This window comes from Ursus americanus, chromosome 1 (assembly GCF_024610735.1).
Source record: "Ursus americanus isolate L20-20 chromosome 1, mUrsAme1.1.p, whole genome shotgun sequence".
Taxonomy (NCBI): domain Eukaryota; kingdom Metazoa; phylum Chordata; class Mammalia; order Carnivora; family Ursidae; genus Ursus; species Ursus americanus.
The window spans coordinates 76,057,975-76,075,999 of NC_142127.1; the positions used below are offsets into that span (position 1 = coordinate 76,057,975).

At 35.3% G+C, this 18,025-nt stretch overlaps 1 protein-coding gene across 5 annotated transcripts in view; it reads right to left on the reverse strand.

Annotated features, from left to right (window-relative positions):
• ICA1L (islet cell autoantigen 1 like) overlaps positions 1 to 18,025 on the reverse strand; it is a 73,831-nt gene that overhangs the window by 27,799 nt on the left and 28,007 nt on the right. For 3 of the 5 annotated variants that reach the window (XM_087862838.1, XM_087862823.1, XM_045806526.2), the window contains exons 1-9: positions 15,933 to 16,077; positions 15,503 to 15,671; positions 13,044 to 13,116; positions 11,666 to 11,789; positions 10,282 to 10,480; positions 8,424 to 8,549; positions 6,951 to 7,049; positions 5,609 to 5,691; positions 3,320 to 3,363 (exon numbers count right to left, since the gene is read on the reverse strand). In XM_087862838.1, coding sequence (XP_087718964.1) covers positions 3,320 to 3,363; positions 5,609 to 5,691; positions 6,951 to 7,049; positions 8,424 to 8,549; positions 10,282 to 10,480; positions 11,666 to 11,789; positions 13,044 to 13,116; positions 15,503 to 15,671; positions 15,933 to 15,979 — 964 coding nt within the window. In that variant the 5' untranslated portion in view covers positions 15,980 to 16,077. Of the gene's footprint in view, positions 1 to 3,319; positions 3,364 to 5,608; positions 5,692 to 6,950; positions 7,050 to 8,423; positions 8,550 to 10,281; positions 10,481 to 11,665; positions 11,790 to 13,043; positions 13,117 to 15,502; positions 15,672 to 15,932; positions 16,078 to 18,025 lie in introns of those variants that run through there. The other 2 variants (XM_087862828.1, XM_087862831.1) reach the window with 1 other exon arrangement.

An 18,025-nucleotide genomic window follows, 5' to 3' on the forward strand; every position in this document is an offset into this window, starting at 1 on the left:
GCCCACTCAACTAGGAAGTATGGTCAGCGATCTTGCCCAACAGCAGAGCACAGCCACCTTCCTGCCTGATTCAGAACCCAGCCTCTGCAGTCCTGCTAATGCAAAGCATAGGCTGAGGCCATATCAGACCACGAAGCCCTGCCTGTGACCTGCCTGAAAAAAGAGGCTAGGTAGTGGCATCATTTGATCAGAGATGACTGTGAAGCCCAGCTAGTGACCCTGCCTGACCTCAGAGCACAGCCCCTTACCAGGGATCCCAGCCAACAGCACCACTTAAACACAAAATACAGCCAATGGGCTGCCTGCGACCTCAGAGCATAAGCAGCAGCTTTGCCCAGTCAGATACAACAACACATTGTGATCATACTGTCAAAAGTCAAAGACAAAATGTTTAAAGTAGCAAGAGAGAAGTGACTTCTCACACATAAGACTAAACAGATTTCTCAGGAGAAACTTTACAGGCCAGGAGAGAGTGGTATGATATATTCAAAATACTGGAAGAAAAAAACTCAAAGAAGAATACTATACCCGGCAAAGCTGTCCTTCAGAAATGAGAGATAAAGCCCTTCCCAAACAAACAAAAGTTGAGAAAGTTCATCACCACCAGACCTCCCTTACAAAGAAAGCTAAAGGACATTCTACACGCTGAAATGAAAGGATGTTAAATAACCTCGTAAAACTGCATGAATGTGTATAACTCATCAGTAAAGATATACAAAGTCAGATTCTATAATATTGAAAAAATGGTGCATAAATCACTTTCAACTCTAGTTTAAAGGTTAAAAAAACAAACATTAAAAATAACTATGACTACCATAATTTGTTATTGGATACACAAAAAAGATGTAAATTATAACACTGATAACCTAAAATGTGAGGGGGAGAAAGTGTAGAGTTTCTATGTGCTATTGAAGTTCTTATCAGCTTAAAATAGGATGATATAAATATAGTTCATGAATGCATACAGAATGGAATTAACCATAAAAAAGAATGAAATCTTGCCGTTCGTGACAACATGATGGACCTAGAAGGTACTACGCTAAGTGAAACAAGTCAGAGAAAGACAAATACCATATGATCCCTCTTATATCTGGACTCTTAAAAAAAAAAAACAACAAAGCAAAACAAAACAAAGAAAAGAAACACACATAAATATAGAGAACTAATGGTTGCCAGAGCAGAGTGGGGTGGAGGCATAAGCAACATACATAACGGGGATTACGAGGTACAAACTTCCAGTCGTAAAATGGACAAATCACGAGAATGGAAAGTACAGCACAGGGAATACAAACAATGATACTGTAATAACTTTGCATGATGACAGATGCTGACTACACTTAACCATGGTGAACATTTTGTAATGTCCATAACTGTCAAATCTCTGTGCTACATAACTGAACTAATATAGACTTTTATTTATTTGACAGAGAGAGAGAGAAACAAGCAGGGGGAGTGGCAAGAAGGAGAGAGTGGGAGAAGCAGGCACCCCACTGAGCAGGGCTTGATCCCAGGACCCTGAGATCATGACCTGAGCCGAAGGCAGATGCTTAACTGACTGAGCCACCCAGGCGTCCACAATACCTGAAACTAATATATGTCAACTATACTTCAATTAAAAAAAAAAAAAAAAACTAGGGAAAAAACTCCTTGACGTTGGTGTTGGCAGTGATTTTTTTGTAGGACACCAAAAGCACAAGAAACAAAAACAAAAATAAAGAAGACTACATCAAACTAAAAATCCTCTGCACAGCAAAAAACAACAAAACAACCAATAATCAAAAAACCCAATCATATTTGCCTACAGAATGAGTAAAATATTTGCAAACCATCTATATGATAATGGGTTCCTATCCAAAATATGTAAAGAACTCATAACTTGGGGCGCCTGGGTGGCACAGCGGTTAAGCGTCTGCCTTCGGCTCAGGGCGTGATCCCGGCGTTATGGGATCGAGCCCCACATCAGGCTCCTCCGCTGTGAGCCTGCTTCTTCCTCTCCCACTCCCCCTGCTTCTGTTCCCTCTCTCGCTGACTGTCTCTATCTCTGTGGAATAAAGAAGTAAAATCTTAAAAAAAAAAAAAAAAAAGAACTCATAACTTAGTAGCAAAACCAAACAAAATAACCTGAATAAAAAATGGGCCAAGAACCTAGATACACATTTTTCCAATCAAAGAAGACATATACACAGCCAACACATACATGAAAAGGTGCTAAACACTACTTATCAGGGAAATAGAGATCAAAACCACAGTGAACTATCACCTCACACTTGTTAGAACGCTAGTATCAAAAAGACAAGAGATAGCAAGTGTGGGGTAGGATGTGGAGAAAAGGGAACACTTGACACTTGTGCATTATTGGTGGGAATGTAAATTGGTGCAGCCATTATGGAAAGCAGTATGGAGGTGCCTCAAAAAATTAAAAACAGAACTACCATATGTTCCAGCACTTCCACTTCTAGGTATTTATCCAAAGAAAATAAAATTACTATCTTAAAGAGGTATCTGCAACCCCATGTTCACTGCAGTATTATTTACAATAGCCAAGACATGGAAACAACTGAAGTGTCCATCGCAGGTAAATGGATAAAGAAAATGGTGTGTGTGTGTGTGTGTGTGTGAGTGTGTGTGTGTGTGTGTGTACACACACACACACACACACACACTCATAAAAAAGAAGGAAATCCTACCATTTGGAATGACATGGATGAATCTGGAGGACATTACACCAAGTGAAATAAGTTAAAGAAAGACAAATACTGTATGATCTCACTTAAATGTTCAATCTTAAAAAGCCAAACTCAGAAACAGAAAGTAGACTGGTGGTTACTAGGGTCTGGGAGGGGAGAAAAATGGTAAAATTTGGTCAAAGGGTACAAACTTCCAGCTAAGATGATTAAGTTCTGGGGATCTAATATATATAGCATGGTGACTATAGTTAACAATACTGTATTATATATTTGACAGTTGCTAAGAGAATAAATTTTAAATGTTCTTGCTGCCAAAAGATATACAGTAACTATGTGAGGGGATGGAAATGTTAACTCTGTTTATAGTGACAATCATTTAGCAATACTTACATATACCATATCATCACACTATACACCTTAAACTTACACAGTGTTATATGTCAATTATAATTCAGTAAAGCTGGGGGGAAAAGAAAACTAACTCAAAAGTGTTTATATAGAAGAGATTAATAAATAGACTTAACATGTTTTTTAAGTGAATGGATATTAATACAATCTGTTTTAAAATGTGACAAACTGTTTTGACATTTCAAATGTGATCATTTCACATTTTAATGAATTTACCATCTTACCTGGTTCATTTCCCAAGCTCACTTCCTCATCTGACAAAACTAACCTAAAGTAAAAACCAAAAAATTTTATCAGTTAAAATATACTTGGGACTCATATTCTACAGTTGTATATGGTTAAAAAAATGTTTAACTGAGATAACATATAAAATAGTTGTCTTGTAGATAGATCTAAAATCTGAAACAAATGTCACTTCTTCTCTAGATCTACATAGACTATGAAAATAATCCCTCATCCCTTATTCTTTCAACAACAGTTACTGATTACTGATGAAGCACCAGGAACTGTGTTCAGTATTATCGGCAGTGTGCTAAGTACATCAGAGAGAACATCTGTCACCAAAGTCACAGAGCATGAGGTTTAGTTTTCAAGCACTAAAGCATTTGCTCAAAAATACTTGGGATCTAAATAGAGGGAATGAAGAATTGCAGAAAAAATGGAGTACTCTATTTCGAAGAGCAAAGTGATGTTTGCAAAAGAAGATACATTTGCCTAAAATATTCTCAGTCAATACTAATTTTGGATATTTATATCATCCATCTGCAATAAAAAACTAGAAAAAGAAATTGAATATAGATTGAAGCATTATTCCCGGGGTGTAGCCTCACAATTCTAGTATTAGAGGCTGTTTTTAATAAATCTTTAAAAATATGTAAAAAGTAATACAGGTATCCCCTGCTTTTCAAAAGTTTGCACTATGCTTCTACAGAAGACCTACGTTAGTACCCACTTTGCTACCTGAAAGAAGTCCGAAGACGATTTTCACTTTTATAAAAAAGGCAAAGGCAAAGAGCAAAAAGAGTGTTAAGTGTTTGTTTTGCAAGGAGCCCTTTTCGAGGCAGTGTGCACCCTGAGCAGCGACAGCGGCACCATTAAGCCCCTTCCCTGGGAACTACACTCAGCATCTCAGCATTAAGCCACTAGAGCTCTGAACTGTGTCTGTGCGCATCTGTGCTTTATCTCCATTTATTTTGTGCAGACATTAGCAAGATGTGTCAGAAAAGCCTTAGGGAGGTTATTTTTTGAGTCTAGGAATACTCAAAAAATTTTTCCACAAAAATTAATGGTAATTGCTTCTTTCCTTACACTGTACTGGCTTATGAAATGTTTCATTGGGACACTCCACTTTCAGATAGCAGGGGAAACCTATACAGTATTTATTTGCAAAAAACACAAAAATAAACCTACAGAGAAAATAGATACTAATGACTTGGAATGAAATTTCCAAAGACAGTACATATACATGGGCTTTTAAACCACTTAGAAGAGAAAGTAAAATGCTTTAGACTCTGTTAGTTAACTCAAAAGATAGTTCTCATAATGCTGAAGATGCATGAGAGGATTTTGAATAAAACTCTCATGAAATGTGACCATGGAAAAAATTTACTAAATAAATGTATTTCATGTAACATAGGATTTTAAATGTCAAAGTATAAGTTTCATTTATAACTATACATTTGATTAATCTATACCCTAAATTGTTCATATATTCAAGTTAGCCAAAAAATTTGTTTGGATTTCCCCATAGAGAAAAGAGGGACCTGCTTATATCCTGGATCATTTTCCACTCAGCAATATATGGTGTGCCACAATTCGAGTCTTATTTCTGGGTTTGTTACCACACTCAGTGAAATCTAGTTAAAATGAGAAGTGGCAGCTCTAAAAGGAAAACAAAGGTACTATATAATAAAAGGGAAACAAGCAACATAAAGTATGTGCATGATAAGAACCCCCATTTTCAGGTAACCACCCCCAGTCCCATTTGTGTTGCTCTGGAGATAGATTTCAACAGCTTCTGTTTCACAGCTGCTGACATTTGTCCCTTTCTCTTTCAAGCTGGTCCTTCTGGGATTCACTAGGTAGAGGCTCTTAATACAAAACTCAGTCTCCCAAACTATAGAATTTGGAATTATCACCCCAATCTGTTCTGTACTCTTACCATCAACTTTGCCTGACTTGTTTAAAACGGGGGAAGGGGGGGAGAAAATAAGGCTTCAAAACAAATGTTCAATATTAACTGGAAAAATGGGGCACCTTGGCTGGCTCAGTCGGAAGAGCACCTGATTCTTGATCTCTGGGTCGTGAGTTCAAGCCCCATATTGGGCGCAGAGCTCACTTAAAAAAAAAAAAAATCCCTTAAAAATATTAACTGGAAAAATGACATAGAAATAAATATTCAGTAAGTCAAAAAAGAACTCTTTCCAAATATATCATGTATCAGTATCTACAGTTTCCAATTATATTATATATCATGTATCAGTATCCATAACACCATACTTCTGCCTGCTTACTTATTGAGGTTTTCAGTGAGAGAACTGTTTTCTATTTGTTCTTTCTGGTCTTCAGTAAGCTTGCTTGGAGTGTCTTGTAGTTGCTAAGGACAAGAAATTCAATATTAAGTAGATGGAATCTGTTTCTCTCTTTGTACAAACAAAATGAGAATAAAAATTCTAAAGAACATAAAATAGAGATATTTCTGAAGTAGACTAGAGTGAGAGATATGGGAAATGTATGCTAATGTAATTTGAACTAAGCCCTGTGTCCCTGTTTATCCTGGCTGCCTGTGGCAACCATACAGCCTGTGACATGGGCTAGCCACACGGTTTACAAGTCTGTGATACGCCAAAGAAGACTTACACTGTGTTTCTGACTTTGACTGCAATGCTCTAAATATGGCTAAAGATTTTTGCCTTCATCTGAACAGAAATTAGATATTAAATTTGCCTAAAAATACAGTATGCTATCCAGTGAAACATTAATATAGAAAAATAAACAAAACATACACACAACAAAAAACATAAAGACTAATACAAGGTTGTCTATTAGAATGAAGATGCTATGTCAGAACATGACTTAAAAATCCATACGAAGCCCCAGGAATACACAGGCGCAAGATATGAATCTATCACAGATACCACATCTAGCTTGAGTAATCTCAACAACATTTTCAAACTCTATTTAAAACAAGGAAGAATGATAAATTCAAAGGCCCTGAAACCTAGCCTACCAAATTAAAGAAATGATTACCACGGTGTGACTCTGCTAGATAAGCCATATGCAAAGAAGGTTAACAGGAAGATGTTAACAAATGTTAACAACCCGAGAGTACCTTTTACATGTAAGCATTACAGAAAGAGATGATCTAATACTATACAGTAGTCTCTTCAGCTGCAATCACCCATAATTTTTGCATCATGAATCACATCTACAACATGAGTATTAAAGTAAAGCAAGGAAATTTTTCTTTAACTTCTAAAATTGTCAGTAGGTACTCTGGTTGTTTTTGAAAACCTATGACCATTTTCCATTGCTTGTTCCTCTGAAGTTTTTCTTTTCCATAACTTTTTCTTATCTCGTTTGCATTTTAATTTTCTTTTCTCTTGCTCACTCTTTAACTCCCCCCAACGAACCCCCTCCAATATCTTGAGCCCATCAGCAGTATTCTCACGTATCTGTTTAGGGTTGCTGGTAGCACTTGGAACCAGAGAAGTACAGAAAAACGACTGGCCGAAGGAATACAGAAAAATATTTCCTAACGTTTTGTAAATTCAAAGTTAGGCTTAGCACAAAATAGTTTCAATGTTATCCAAATGAAGTATAATATCTAACAAAAGAACATGGAAAGAAATATACCTTGAGAGCTACAAAATCATATGGATGAAAGCCAGGACAGGCCCCATGGATCTGGGACATCAATCGAGCTGTTTTCTCCCAGAATCCAAGCAGTGTCCTCTGTAGAAAAAGAAGCGTTGTCACTACAGTTCTCTTTTTTTCACTGCTATTTTTCCTCACTAGTGTAGGTAGATGAATGGTTGCTGAATAATAAGCAGTAGGAAGTAAAATCAATTTCCAAGTTTGGGGAACCAGAAAGCAATGTAAATAGTAATTCTGCCTAAGAACTGGCATCTGTATCAGCATATATATGTGCCTATCTGTATACAGCACTGGAATGTACACTGGAGTCAGCCAGAGAGTAATGCTAGTAGATTAGAACACCTTCTGAAGAGTCCAAAAGAGAAACGTTAAAAGCACAAAAATACCATATTTGTATTAGGGGTATATGTGTAAATCTTTATGTTGGTAAGCATATATAAACTTTTATTAATTGGAAAAAAATAGTATGTACCACTGAATTTAGTCTTTCATTCAGGGCACAAGAAAGACCAAAAAAAAAAAAAAAAAAGTGTTCTCAAGCCGGCTCAAATAATTGGACATTTTCCTTGATGCTTCAGAGTTCCTATTCAATGTGAGGGGGCTGAGTGGAGATAATAAAAGAGAACTGAACTAATAGCTATTGTGTTTCAGGTGTATGCTACATGGATTGCCAGATACTTTTATTTTTAAGTGCGTCCTTTCTTGACTCCTGTATTCCGCGGTACTATATCCAAGGAGGTAGATTTCCTACAAGGCCCAGTGAATGTCCATTCCCTTTATTATTCTTATCTTAAGTAAATACATTTTATTCTATTTTGCCATTCACGAATACATGTTAAAAATAGTTATTGCTAATAATTAACATCTCGCTTATTCATTGCATGATATTTATGTGTGATTTGGGGTAATAGAAGCACAGGTGAGACTGCTGAGGTTAAAGTGGTGGGAGAGGGAGACTTGGCAGAATGAAAAGAACACGGGACCCAGCATGAGAAAACCTAGGCTTTTAGCCCAACACTGCCATTTACTTTAATTCTCCTAGGTTTCACTTTCTTCAGCTATAAAATGACAGAAAAGTTTTAAACTATTGGGCCACAGCATCTTTGCTTCAAATGAAACTGAGTGTAGAAGTTCAAAGTGGAGTAGTTCTGGGTGAACCAGTGTTAATGAGATGTGAATCCTGCCTCAACACACCCTTCTCAAACCTAGACGGCCCCTAAGTCTCCCTCTCCTAGGACACCAAGGAGAATAACATGAAGATACAGGAGTAGGCAATCCCGAAGGTCTTTTTTAGTCTAGAATTCAGATTCTCTGTCATAACCTCAGTAAGTCAGTTTTCAAAGTCAAAGGAATCTGATTATGCAATGTTTTAATACCCTTTAGACAACTTTTAAAAAGGAATCTCACCACTCATCTTTACTGCAAGGACATGCTGACCATGGAGGTGGGTACCTGGTAGGTAGTGAGTGAGTGAGATAACATATTGCAGCGACTAGCTCCAAGTAAATCCACTTTCTGACAAACATCCATCTTTAACTTGTCAAAAGAAGCTTTGCTATTTCTCACTTGGATCTGCACCTGAAACCACAATATTTATTATTATTACCGATAACGCAGATATAAATGTACCATACAGGCTCATGAAACATATTTTCAGACACATGAAATTGTAATAAAGAAGGCTACCTCCCTTTTCTTGTATTATTTCATGATAAAGGGTAAAGATTTTGGCTATTTTTAGTAAGTGTAAGAGATTCTTTCCAGCAGATTATCTTTATGCTGAGAAAGTACGCAGTGATAAATGGAAAGTATATAGTTAAGAAGAAAAAACCCCACAGATTCCAAATAAAAAGAAACATCCAAAACTACTGATGGATAATATTTAGCTAATAGAAGAATGAGTGGAAAGGGAACATAGTTAAAGTGTTGAGAAGCATTAATAATAGCTCTGAATCATGGAGATAAATTTATAAATTTAAATATAGGCCTATCATATTTCTTATACTTAAGGTAAGTCATATGTCACCAAGTGGCATGAATATTCAACTTTTAAATATACTTATTCATTCATTCAACAAGTATTTATAAGGTACCTATTATGTGCCAGGCACTGGGATATTGTGGTGAACAAAACAATGTTCTTTCCCACCATCCCTGAGTGGGGAGGCACAGGAAAAAGCAGTAGTAAATAAATGTATAAGATCATCTCAAGTTGTAAAGATAACATATAAGTGAAAAGAAATGACTACTTTTGGTAAGATGATCAGGGAGGCCTTTGGTGAGTTCATGCAAGATGTTTGAACTGGGACAGAAAGATGATAAGGAGCCATGCCAAGATTCTGAGAAGAGCATTCCAGGCTCAGGGAAAAGCAAGGACAAAAGTGGGTGAAGAGCTTAATATGTTTGCAGAACAATATGGAATAGGCTAGAACATATTCCTTCATGGGGCATGGAAAGGGCTGGAGTATAGAAAGTGCAAGATGTGGTTGCACAGGGACCAGATAACAGACTGTGCAGGGCTGTCTGGGTCCAGATAGGTTTAGAATGCATTCTTTTTTTATTAAAATTTAGGTGAAATTCAGATAACATAAACTTAAAATATACAATTCAGTGGCATTAGTGTATTCACAATGTTGTCTAACAACTCCTTTGGATTATATTCTAATTGTCACTGATTATAATGGGGAAAGAGTAACAGGTTGCTGTGGCCTACATGGCTGGTATAGAGTAAAAGCTCAGTCAATATTAAATATGATTTGTATTATATGTACTCTAAATATTTATTAAATGAAGGAATGAATTTTATTGTTCATATATGGTAAATTTAGGGGATACAATTCATAAGTAGTTTATTTAGCAAAAACGTTAAGTCCATACATACTTTAAAAGCCTGTGGTCAAGCTATGTATTGTAGCAGAAGAAGAATCTGATAATCTTCACTTTTTCTTATAATAATCAAGTTACCTGAATTTTTACTTTAATTAGTTTATTTTTTCCTCACTAATAAACTATTCCCCTTCTGCAAACAAATCCCAAAAGTCCAGTGAAGCAACATTTAAAGGGTAGTGACATCTACTGTGAGAGGGATAAAAAAATTAATAGAAAAGGTTGATAGGGTGGGGATGTCACTCAGAGTAAAAAAAAAAAAGTGTAACAACCTTTTGTACTTCAAAGATCTCCAAGCAACCAAGAATTTATAATATAATGTGTTTCAAAAATAGCCTGATATTTTATGATCTCGATTAAATTATTCTGTGTAAGTTCAATAGGTTTATGTATCAAGGAACAGAAAGGGAAAGGATCTTCATACTTTTCTGAACTTTTCCATTTGTTTTAGGGTGTCTGGGTCCAGTTCTTGGGACACATCTTTCATCCACAGCAGGGCTCCTCTGTATTCTGTGCGTGCTTGCTCCATCCGGTTGATTGTCATCAAGGTATCAGATACCGCCCTTTGACTGAATGTTGCTACTTCTTGCTTAAGACGAGACAGAGGAGTGTACAGGGCCAGTCTAATGGCAGAGAGATAAAAACCAGAGGGATGTACATCCCATAAATAAAACAAAATAAAAACAAAGGTTTAAAACCATAAAGCATATCTGCTGTCAAGATGAGTCTATAAAATAGGAAATTATTAAGATGCCTAAGGAACTTTAGAAAGCAAATAAAGATCATATAGCCAACTTTGAATTGCTAATAATGACGTCTTTATCTCTCCCTTTTTTTATTTTAAGAAATATATTATTTTTGCAACATTTTGGATGTCAATCCATGTGTAAATAATCTGCCAAGTAATTCTGCCATTTAGAAAAGAGTTCCATGGGTAAAAGAGACCCTGTATTCACAAAACATAATCCTATAAATAGAAAAAGCCTTTCATGTGACAAATTGAGGTAAAATCTAGGTATAGAAAAGTAGATAAAATGCTAGGAGAATTAATCAGTGTTGAGTTCTTAGCAGCTGAGGATGAGGACAAAAAATTGAGAATTTAAGAAACAGCAATCAAACCCAGCTCCTCTAGTCCGCGTTTTTGACGCAGTTTTGACGCGTTTTGACTTAGTGGCACTGAAGGGCCTTCTACTGAGTGTCTACTGAGTGTCCCTTTTTTACTTCCTTAATGATGGGCTTTTGCACTGATGTGGTGTTTCAGAATAAAGCCACTTAAGTTAATACATCGTCATTACAGGTCTGAAAAGACCTGTTTTTATTTTTCTTCTGAAAATGCAAAGATTTTTGCTGTATTCGGTAAATGGAGGAGATTCTTTGCAGCAGGTATCTTTGTTAAAAATTTGTAAAGTGATAAATGCCAAATAATTAAGAAAAAAAAGGCTCTCTGCTTAAAAAGAAGAAAAGTTCTAATGTACTTCTAGATAGTATCCAAAAAGAGAAAGAAAATAATTAAATCTACATATTTTATATGTATGTACCTGTTATATTAAACCACATAAGAAATTTAAATATAGGCTTAAAGTCTATTTCTAGGAATTAAGCAGCCTAGAATGTCAATTTCTAAGTAATTATTTTACATACAAAATAAATAAGAGTTAGGCATCAAAACAATTATATGCTGTAATATAGCTCTCTTTTAACCCTTTACTGAAACGATCGGTAACCTTTACAGATATGCAAATTTAGAAACATAGGTCACAACTATCACGCTGACTACAGATTTAAGGATGGTGTAGAACACCGCAAACCTGTGCTTGGCTGAAGAACAGAGAGCCTCGCCAGCAGCATCCATCATTTTACCAGCCTGCGTCATATCCCGTTCTGCTTGAAACTTTAAAAAGAGCCCCAGTTCATTTTCTTCCTCTGATATAACTAGGAAAAAATTACAGTATAGTTAATTGTTTCATTTCATCATTTGTTTAAAACACACAACTAAAATTCTCACAGCATAAGAATTACTTGGGGGGAAAGAGAGGCTTATTTTAAAAATGCAAATTCCTGGGGCTCCATTTCCAGAGATTCTGATTTTATAGGTCTTAGGATCTGCTTCCCCCCCACGCACAAGTGCTCTAGATGGTTCTGATGTAGTGAATTCATGGAACTTGATTTGGGAAAGACTGATCTTTAATGAAAAAAAAAAAAAAAAGATTCCAAAATGACAAAACCACAAATGATGCATTAGCAATTGTGCAGACATGCATTTTAGGATCACTGCCTCTTACAAAGTATTCCTATTCTATTTAAACTTAACTTAATCTTGACTCCCACCCTGTCTTCATTGACCTATGCTCAGTATTCCAGGCCCACAGACATCCACAATTTTACTGCTGAAACCCTAAAAGTTGTCATGTAGTATACTACTACTCAGAGTGTGGTCCACGGACCAATTCCAGTCCAGAAGCATTTGTTACCAGCCTGTAGCAAGTACCAAAACTAAGAATCTGTTTAGAAACCTACTAATTTGACTATTTTATATCTGTTGAATCTAATAATAAAAATGTGTGCCTGTATTTTGCATATCTTAATTTCATTTTTCTAGAAATTAATTTTTATTGTATATTATAAAAATATCAGTTCACAACAGATTGAAAGTAAAACATGAAACAAAAGTGGTCTTTGACCACAAAGTTTTAGAAGTCTCACCTTCTAATCACAATAAGACTAATAAGGGGGAGCCCATAAAGTGTTCAAATTATAAGCTTAAAGTGACAAATGACTAATGTCATGCCTAATCTCACTCTGGTTTACTGTTGGAAAAGCTAAAGTTAAAAACTGAAAGGGGAAGGGGTGCCTGGCTAGCTCAGGCAGTAGAGCATGCGACTCTTGATCTTGGGGTCTTGAGTTCAAGCCCCACGTTGCGCACAGAGCCTAGTTAAAAAAACAAACACAAAACAAACTGAAAGGGAAGTCCCTCAGTACCTCTGAGGCAGCAGCAGAACTCAAGTCCACTCACTTGCTAGCTCCCCATTCCCACTGCTCCTTGCTGTCACTTCTTTGTCATAAAGAACCATTCACAAAATAGTTCAGTAAACTCTTGTTTTAACCTTAAATAGTTCATTCTCAAAAATGCAAGTGAATTATTTATTTTAAATGAGAATTATTGGATAGATATCTAGGATTTCATACCATTGAGTCTTAGCTGATATTTCTCAACTATCTTCAGAAGTTCAGTGCATGTCTCTTGAATGGAGTGAAAAACCTTTGAAATATAAATTTTATTAGGACAATCTAAAGAACCATAAACAAATATAACATATCTGTTATAAGCACTTCGAAAGCAGAACATTCTTTTATAAATGTTATGTCTGTTTTCCTTGACTTTGAGGTACTTCAGTATTGGTTTTATTTTTGATATAGAAAATTTAGATTCCCTCATTTAGATTCCCCCATGAGGGTTGGAAAAAATGGTGATAAATACATGGGAACTAATAAAAACTTGTAACTGTGGAGTTTGTCCTCCCCTCAGCCCCAAACTATCTAAATAGCAAAAATGTAAATCCAATATAAACTGTATCAAATATTGCCAATTACAGACGAAAAGAGTATAGATAACCTTAGAAAATGTTAACTCTCAATCTGGCTTTTCTATAGTATTATTTTAAGCATAACAGGTGAGTGAATTACCATAAAATTAAGTAATATATTACAACATCAAAAATAAGTTACTTTTGGATTATTTTCGTTTGGAATTTTCCCTTCATCACTATTGTTGCTAATAGCTAACAGAAAAATAAAACATCCATTTCAAGTAAGCACATGAAAATTTGAGATTAGGACACATTATACACATGAGGTAACTCTTCACACATAATCTTTAAATTTAGGTTTTCCCAGGGAAATGAGGTGGCATAGGTTTTAGGGTACAGCCTTCTTCCCACAAAGTCCTACGCTTAAGAATTGTTACAAGACTTTAGTTCAAAAAGACCTTGGCACTGTAGCATAATATTAGGCACTAACCCTTTGAGTATCAAATAAATTTCCAATGTCACCGTTGAGCCTGAATATTCCCTCTCTGAAACAGTTTTGTTATTATTCTGGTATGTGATCTGACCTAAGGAAGATCAGTGATAGACACTAAAATCTAAATGGAGGAGCAACCATCAACTTTCCACATAAGTTTAGGTATGTTTGAAATGAACTGGTATATGGACTTGGCAATTTAAAAAAGCAGTTTTAAAATCCTATGAAAGACTAGAAAAAGATATAAAAATGATTGTTCTACTATGATAAAATGATTATAGTTGCTTTTTTTCCCCCCATGGGTCTTTGAAAGATTTATAAACAATTTCTTTTTATTTTTACAATGAAATTTTTTTAAATGTAAGGGAAGTATAATTTGACAAAATTGTAATATATTTAATGCATACAACATGATGACTTAAGTATACGTACAATGAAAAATGTTCCCATTCTTAAAAAATATACTACAAATGTAGGAGAAAGTACTTGAGTGATTTCATATTTGTCTATTGGACAAGAATATGAAATATGTCACACAGATTACCCAACAATGTAAAACAAGACAGGAAAATTTACTTCTGTGGGAATATATGTGGAAACAGTAAACAGCTCCTTTAGCCTTAAAACATTTATTACTTATAATCAAGTCCTTTCATTTTTTCCACATTTGTCATTAAAACATAAGAAGAACACTTTTCAACACAAATAGTAAAAGCTTGTTAATTTCTTATCTATTTCCATATTTGTTATGGCCATGACATAAGTTTACGTTTTGTAGAATAAAAATACTTAGTAGATTATGACCTATTTAATGAGAACTATACTTTAAAAGATTGAAACAAATGATTATAATCCAAGCATAACAGAACTCCTACTTGGAAATACTTTTAAAAGGCATCTTCAATTAGTATCCATACATGGAATTAGTAAACCTGCATTTAAAACCCAGACCTTTTTGTATATACAGGAGACTTCCTCTAATTAGTTTAATTATTTAAAAGTGTAAAACACTTACAGGTTTAAAGTAGTTTCATGGTAATTACTTCTTTTATATAAAATGAAAAACACAGCCAAAAAACACATTACAAAATACTTAATTAACTCTCTTCCTTAATTATAGAAACAAAAACTCTTAACTTATAAAAATCCTTACTCAGGGGCTCCTGGCAGGCTCAGTCGGTGGAGCATGTAACTCTACCTCAGGGTTGTGAGTTTGAGCCCCACGCTGGGTATGGAGATTACTTAAAGAAATAAACTTTAAAAGAAATAATAATAAAAATAAAAAAACCTCACTATTTGATTTCAATTAATTTCAGTGAGGTATAAGACTTCATGTAAAAGTAGTACAAAATATTATGACATGATATATAATGAGCATATGGTCTCAATTAGGAATATAATCATTAATATTTAACTTAAAAATTAATACTTGTGCCAGAGAAATTATTCTTTCTCTAATTTATGAATACCAGTTTTGCCAATTCTCAATTTGTGAGAATTGCAACCTCTACCCAGATCTGATTGACAGATGAATACAATTAAACATTCTATTATCAAATCTGCAAGTTCTTCATGGTCCCAAAGAATAACCACTTATATGCAATATAAAGAATCCTCAAATTTACCTCGAGTTTAGCATCCAGTTCAGCATCAGATGCCACCACATGCTCATCCTCCTTTTTTCCCGTTGCTTTGATAAAGACCTGTTTAGTTTTCCAGTATTTCTTTTGCATTCTGCTAACTACTGACTGGTTATCTTCTGGTCTGGGTTGTCCAAAGGAATCCATGGAGTGACTACAAGGAACAGACTAAAATTTCTTAAATTTTTTTCAGTAATATATATGTAGTCAGCGAGTATTTAATCCAATTGAAAAAGTGAAAAAGATACTAAATGGAATATTAATGTTAATAGCTATACATACTAATATTTGTTCTGCATGGTCTAAACTTATGATACAACTTGCACAAGTAATAGGCAAAAAGATTAATGATATTTAAATTCAGTTAGAAGATAAAGGTGGGGGCGCCTGGGTGGCACAGCGGTTAGGCATCTACCTTCGGCTCAGGGCGTGATCCCGGCGTTCCGGGATCGAGCCCCACATCAGGCTCCTCCGCTGTGAGCCTGCTTCTTCCTCTCCCACTCCCCCTGCTTGTGTTCCCTCTCTCGCTGGCTGTCTCTATCTCTGTCGAATAAATAAATAAAATCTTTAAAAAAAAAAAAAGAAGATAAAGGTGATAAAACTATAATTTTGCAATAATGATTGGAAATAATTTAATTTTAATCTACTTATAGACATCTATTCATTTCTAATTTTTGCTTTGTAATAATACTGCAATGAACTTATATACATCTTTGCATATTACTAACATTTCCTTAGAAAAGCCTGCTATAGTTGTAACTGCTGTGTCAGAATACACATTTAATAAATATTCTTAGATATGCAAAGATTCAGGTACACACTCTTCTTTAAAACTCAAAGAAATACTTTAGTATCCAATAAATAAGCAAAAATTAAGATCTTAGGTATAGGGGAGATATGTTAGCAATAAAGATGGAGGGGCGCCTGGTTGGCTCAGTCGGAAGAGCATGTGACTCTTTATCCTGGGGTCATGAGTTTGAGCCCCATGTGGGGTTTAAAAACTATAAAAGTGAATAAATAAAGATGGAAATTGTAACCTGTCAACTTGAAAATTAATGTCTAAGTAATTCTTAATATGGTTAACATGGCTATATAAGGAAATGCAAACGTAAAAGGTATTCTTTAAGGAGATGTAAAAAAAGAAATAATAATAGTTTTAAAAGCCTAAATTATTCCAATAAATGGTGGGAGGCAGGACCACAGAGAGGTACTAAAGAATGTGATTCATCCATCCTTTTCAGGGGAATCAACAGATATTTATGTATTATTGTTAGTAAAGAAATAAAGTTTTGCTTTCTTTTTTTTTGAAGTAATTACAAATTAAATAAAAATAGAATGTCTACTTTCTAAATTACTAGGTGCAAAACAAAAAAGCAAGAAAAACCAGCAAAAGCAAAAGTAGGGCGGGAAAAACAAGATTAAGGCAACATAAAACAAGATTAAGGCAAACAGTATAAACTAAGATGACAGAATAAGAACAATTATACTATTTAGTATGATAAATGCAAACTTCCTCTCAAATATAAATCATTTCAAACCATAAAAAACAAACTATATCCAACTACATGCTATTTGGAGTCCACCTCAAACAAAATGACACAGAAAGATATGCCAGGTAAACACACACAAAATTAAAACAGGAATAGCCATATTAATATCACACCAAGTAGGTTTAAATAAAAAGCATTAATTAAAACAAAGATAACATGTAAATTTCCCCAGGTGGCCACTTTCTAGACATTCTCTGAATATTCTGCTTTGGATATCCTCCTGGATTCCTGGCAGTTTAGATTAGTTACCATTTAACTGCAGAACCTCTCATACGCGACGCTGGATAAGGTGGCTGGAGATAAGTTGAGAGAGAAAATAGAATTTAATCTTGGTATAGAGTTAAATTGGATTTGATATAATCATTATACTGTTCCAACACATAAAGAGTCTTGAGGGAAAACTTGCGGTTCATCTTTCCCGTCCAATTTCTGTCTGCTTTTGGTTGCTCTTGACTGCTTCCAATTAGTTTTCCCCTGAGACTTTTATTAGCACGAGGGTCAGTCCAACTGTATGACAAACTGCTGATTTATTCTACTAAGCTGACTGCAAGCTTAGGCCCAATCAGTTAAGAGAACAAAATTCCAGGGAGTATCAGAAGAGAACCTCTTTTCCTTGCCTTGACTTCAATGCTGACAGAGCTCAAATAGTATATTCCTTGCCTCTCTCCAATCCCTCACTATCTCCTTCGTCGTGGAGAAAACGTAACTTATCAGACTGGACTTCAGAGAAATAAACTTAGTCCTCCCTTTTCTCTCTGGAAGCTATCCTGCCTGCAGAGAGCACACATTTCTTGGCAAGGGGAGTATAGTGGCTGGGGGGTAAATCTGCAAAAGATGAGATTTGCACATTTGTGGTTTTTTGACTGAGGGCACTGCTGAATCTGCTCGTCACTGGAGGTAGGTTAAACAGAAAGCAAAATCTTATGGGCTTGAGATACCAAGTTCAAGGTTGACGAAC